Consider the following 4176-nt stretch of genomic DNA (forward strand, 5'->3'; position numbering starts at 1 on the left):
TGGATGGGTGGGTGGGTGGCTCAGTGAAGGGCTTGACTTTCGTTACCTTCTGCGACTCTCCATAAGGTTAATAGCAATAAAACCCGAACAAGAGGGCCTGTCCCATTGCACAGCTGCTCCATATGCGGTGTTGCCTGAGCACCAGAATGCCCCAGGTGTGGGGAAATGGGACCATGGGAACTACGCATGGAGAGGGATCAACAGTCTCCCGCACTCGCTCGCTCGTTCATTCACTCTGCAGCTGCCGCAAGAGGGAGGCAGGGAGAGTCAGTCCTGGGACTGGATGCACAGGGCGGGGGCAGCGGCACAGGAGGGCCGAGGTCCAGCTGCTGGCCCCTTGGCCTCCCAACACTTGTGGATGGTCTCCCCGCAGCCTGGGATCCCTGACAGCCCAGGCGCCCTTGGGGCACCAGAGATGGAGCGACCTCCGAGGTGTCATGACCCAGAGGGTGGGGCCGAGGTCACCCAGGGCAACGGGACAGGCCTGTGTCCTCCCCTCCCCACCTGGCACCCCTGCCTGGCCTTACCTCCACTTGGGCATCCTCCCAGGCGTCCAGGCGGACGGACTTCACCTTGCTGACCTGAGGGATGTTTCGGTGAATTCCAGAGCAGCTCAGACAGATGAACACCCCTAGGGTGTATGAGGCCCAGTCAGGATCTGGAAGACAAGGCCAGACGTTCATGGGGTGCTGACCCCGAGGATCCCCCAGAGGGGACAGAACACTGGACCAGGGCCCACAGGGCTGGAAGGCCCCCTCCCTTTCTGGCCTTGGTCTCGTCTGTGCAATGGGAGGCCGGCCCGGAGACCAGGTTCACAGGCTCTGGGGGCCCAGAGTGGGGGTCCCTGACCCCCGCACAGAGGAGCAGCCCCACCCCATCATCCTAGCTGCTCCCGGGGACTGAGGGGACCCTGAGTGACCACAGTAGTGCGGGAGACACTGGGGCGACGTGCTGATGAGAACCCATGATCAGCACCCATCCGGCAGGCGTGACCAGGGCACGCCAACACGTGTCACGTCCTGCAGTTGAGGCAACAGAAAAAGCAGAATGTGGCTCGGGCGGGGCTGGGGAGGCCCAATCGTGTCCACACTTCGAGAGGTTTGAAATTTTTCAACTGGACCGCGGCACCGTAGACAGTGAAGGACGTGATGCTTGTTCAGCTGGGCGGAGGGTAAGTGGGTGCTGGCGCCCGAGCCCCCAGTGCATCCCCATCTGTGCGTCCACGTGGTAACTGCGTGAGCAGCTGGGCCGCGGAAAGGGGTCCTACGGAGGAGGCTTTCTCTGGAGAGGACGGGTCGTCCAGTAAAGGCTTCTCGTCTCTCAGGGAAGCTTCTGGATCGGACTGGTCTAAATCAAGATGCCCAGTGGCTCCCAGCCGAGGGCCACCAGCTTGAGCAGGCTTCCCTGTGAGCCCTTAGGGGGCTGGTCTGTACCCAGCCCCTAAACTAACAAACACCCCCCACGCCCGTGTGAGAGCACAGCACTGAGCCCACCCTGCGGTCACTGCCACCCGAGGGGCCTGGGAGCCCACAGACCCGGGGGTCACTGGGATCAGCACGTGGATGCCCCAGCCCCAGGTCAGGAGGACACTTTCTTCTGTGATAAGACAAGGCTGAGGGACTTCCCTGGTGGTCCAGTGGTAAAGAATCTGCCTTACAATGCAGGGGACGCGGGTTCGATCCCTGGTCAGGGAACTAAGATCGCACGTGCCGCAGCTACAGAGCCCACGCACCCTGGAGCCTGTGCACCACACCTAGAGAAGAGAAAACCTGCGTGCCGCAACTAAGACCGGACTCAGCCAAAAATAAATTAAAAAAAAAAAAAGAAAGACAAGGCTGGGAGGTGGCTGTACCCATGGGGGGGCCGGCCCAGGCCTCCAACCCTACTGAGGACACAGCCCTGCACCTCCCTTTAGGGACCCCCCCAAGAATCCACCCTGGTGCCAGAGGGTCAGAGCCCTCCTCAGAGACCAAACACCAGCCACAGGCCCACACAGCATGCGTGTGTGTGTGGTTGGGGCGGGGGGATCCGTAGGGGTGGCAGGCACCTCTGGTTCCTGGGTCAAGACCCCTCCAGCCCAGGGCCCTGGGCCCCAGACACACCTCCCTGCCTGCATGGAATGAAGGGTCAGCTCGCAGACACAGGGGCCCAGGCGGCTGGCGGGATGGGCAGGCGAGCTCGGGGGAAGGAAAAGCCCCGTTCTGGCACTCACGGCCCAGCTCACAGCCATCCAGTCCCGAGGCCGCACGGGGTGTGACCGCCCTAGGGTCTTGCGGAAGAAACTGGAAGCCAGGGAGGTAGGTCTCCGGCCCGCAACACACAGTCTAGGTGGCACGTGGAACAGAGGAGCTTCAGGAGTCAAAAGGCCGTGTCATCCCGAGGGCCCCTGCCTCAGACTCTCGGCAGACTCTCCACGGGGCGCTGCAGGCACCAGCGAGCCCGGCCTCCTAATGAGGGGTGCTGGCCGCTCACGGGGTCGGGGGCTCGGCTGCAGCTGGGCGGCGGGGGAGGGGCTGCCCCGCCCAGGGACGCAGAGGCAGGCGCTCCGAGGCCTCCGGGGGGGCCCCTGCCCTGCCTCCCCCCTGCATGGGGCTGGCTGACAGCGGTGGCTCCCAACCGGGGCCAGCACGGGTCGGGGCAGCCCAGAGACCCGGGGGTCTCAGGCCTCACCCCAGCTCAGAAGGGCTGTGAGCGGAGGGGCCCCTCCATCCTCCCGACTCCCAGCCTCGCGCCCTGCTGCCCTGCGTCCCCCCGGCCAAGCCTCTGCCCGCTGGGCACACAGACGCTCATCACGTCAACTCGCTGGGTGGGGCCTTGGGGACCTCTCCCCCGCCCCAGCTCACACGTCCCCCCCGGGCCTCCCCAACCACGGCCGGGCCCCATGCACCCCTCGCGACGCCTCTCACTCCCCGGGGTCGGCCCGTCCTGGCACTTAGGTCCCTGTCCACCACGGGCTGTCTCGGCCCCCGGAACGTCCGTGGGTGGGGGGGCCTGCAAGCTCCCTCCTGCTGCCCCAGGGTGACCGCTGCGGGGATGCCAGGGAGAGGCCACCACCCCGCTGCCCTGAATGTGACCCGGGGAGATACTCTGGTGGCAAGGGCTTGGCAGTGGCCACAAGCCGGGCCCCCGATGTACTGGGGCGCACGGGTGTGTGAGGACCCTGGTGGGTGGGCACGGGGGGCTTGGGTAGGGAGGAGGCCGCATGCCCCAGCTCTGAGCCTCTGGGGAGTGGGGGGAAGGAAATACGGGGGGCCAGGGAGCACCAGAAGACCTCCAACCCAAGGGCTCTTGGACAGAAGACCCCCACTCATGACCAGCTTTCACTAGCTCGTGGGGCGGCGGAAAACGTGCGTCTGCAGGAGCCGACGCGCTACGTCAGCCCTTCATCTTTAGGACGTGCTTCCCCACGTGTCACTTTCAAGAAACCACTTGGCTGCTGCAAAGAGGACCCAGGAGAGCACCCACCCGGGGTCCCCCCGCCAGGCCCCAGCCCAGCCCGCCCCGCGGCCCACCCAGTGCAGCCTCGATCCCCCACCCCCCACCGGGTCCAGCAGCAGTGCCCCCTCTGCGGAAGTGAGGAAATCCAGACGGAAAGCTAGCATGTCCGAGAGCAAGTGGACGGAGAAGACAGGCACCCGGGGCCCGAGCGGGGTGGCCGCTGCATGTCCCGTGGTGCAGGAACCCACTTGCAATGGGGACGGGGACAGGACCTCTAGAAAACTGAACTGGGGCAGGGGGAGGGGCTGTGGCACCCCTGCCCGAGCTCCCGGCACCCAGCCGCTCACCGGGACCCCGGAGGACTCCCGGCTTGAACCCCGCGGCCGTGTCACACCCGCCTGCCAAACGCCAGGTGCCCCCCTCCGCCATTCCGGGCTGTGCGTCCCGAGGCCACTGACAGCACAGCTCTGGGCACAGAGGTTCCCTGCCCGGCGGCCACCACAGCCCGGCCGGTCCAGCCGCACCGCTCGTCCTGGGGGTTCCAGGGGCTGCTCCAGCTCGGCCCACCCTGGCCCGGCCCCCAGCACCTGCTGGCTCACCAGCGTCTGCCCCTCCGCGGGGTCACGGCGCCGACACTTGCCGGCCTCGCCTGCAGCTCGGCGTGGCCGCGGGACCCGAGTCTGGCCAGTGAAGCGCGAGCAGGGGGACCCACGTGCCCCCAGGCCCAGCCGACAGCCA

General features: G+C 66.4%; 1 protein-coding gene across 2 annotated transcripts in view; it reads right to left on the minus strand.

Moving 5' to 3' along the window:
* The window catches only part of ADAP1 (ArfGAP with dual PH domains 1), a 63034-nt gene that overhangs the window by 33978 nt on the left and 24880 nt on the right, over positions 1-4176 (minus strand). For both annotated transcript variants that reach the window (XM_007467071.1, XM_007467070.1), the window contains exon 2: positions 528-658. In XM_007467071.1, coding sequence (XP_007467133.1) covers positions 528-658 — 131 coding nt within the window. The remainder of the gene's footprint in view (positions 1-527; positions 659-4176) is intronic.

The sequence above is a fragment of the Lipotes vexillifer genome, unplaced genomic scaffold (genome assembly GCF_000442215.2).
Source record: "Lipotes vexillifer unplaced genomic scaffold, Lipotes_vexillifer_v1.1 scaffold1701, whole genome shotgun sequence".
Lineage (NCBI taxonomy): Eukaryota > Metazoa > Chordata > Mammalia > Artiodactyla > Lipotidae > Lipotes > Lipotes vexillifer.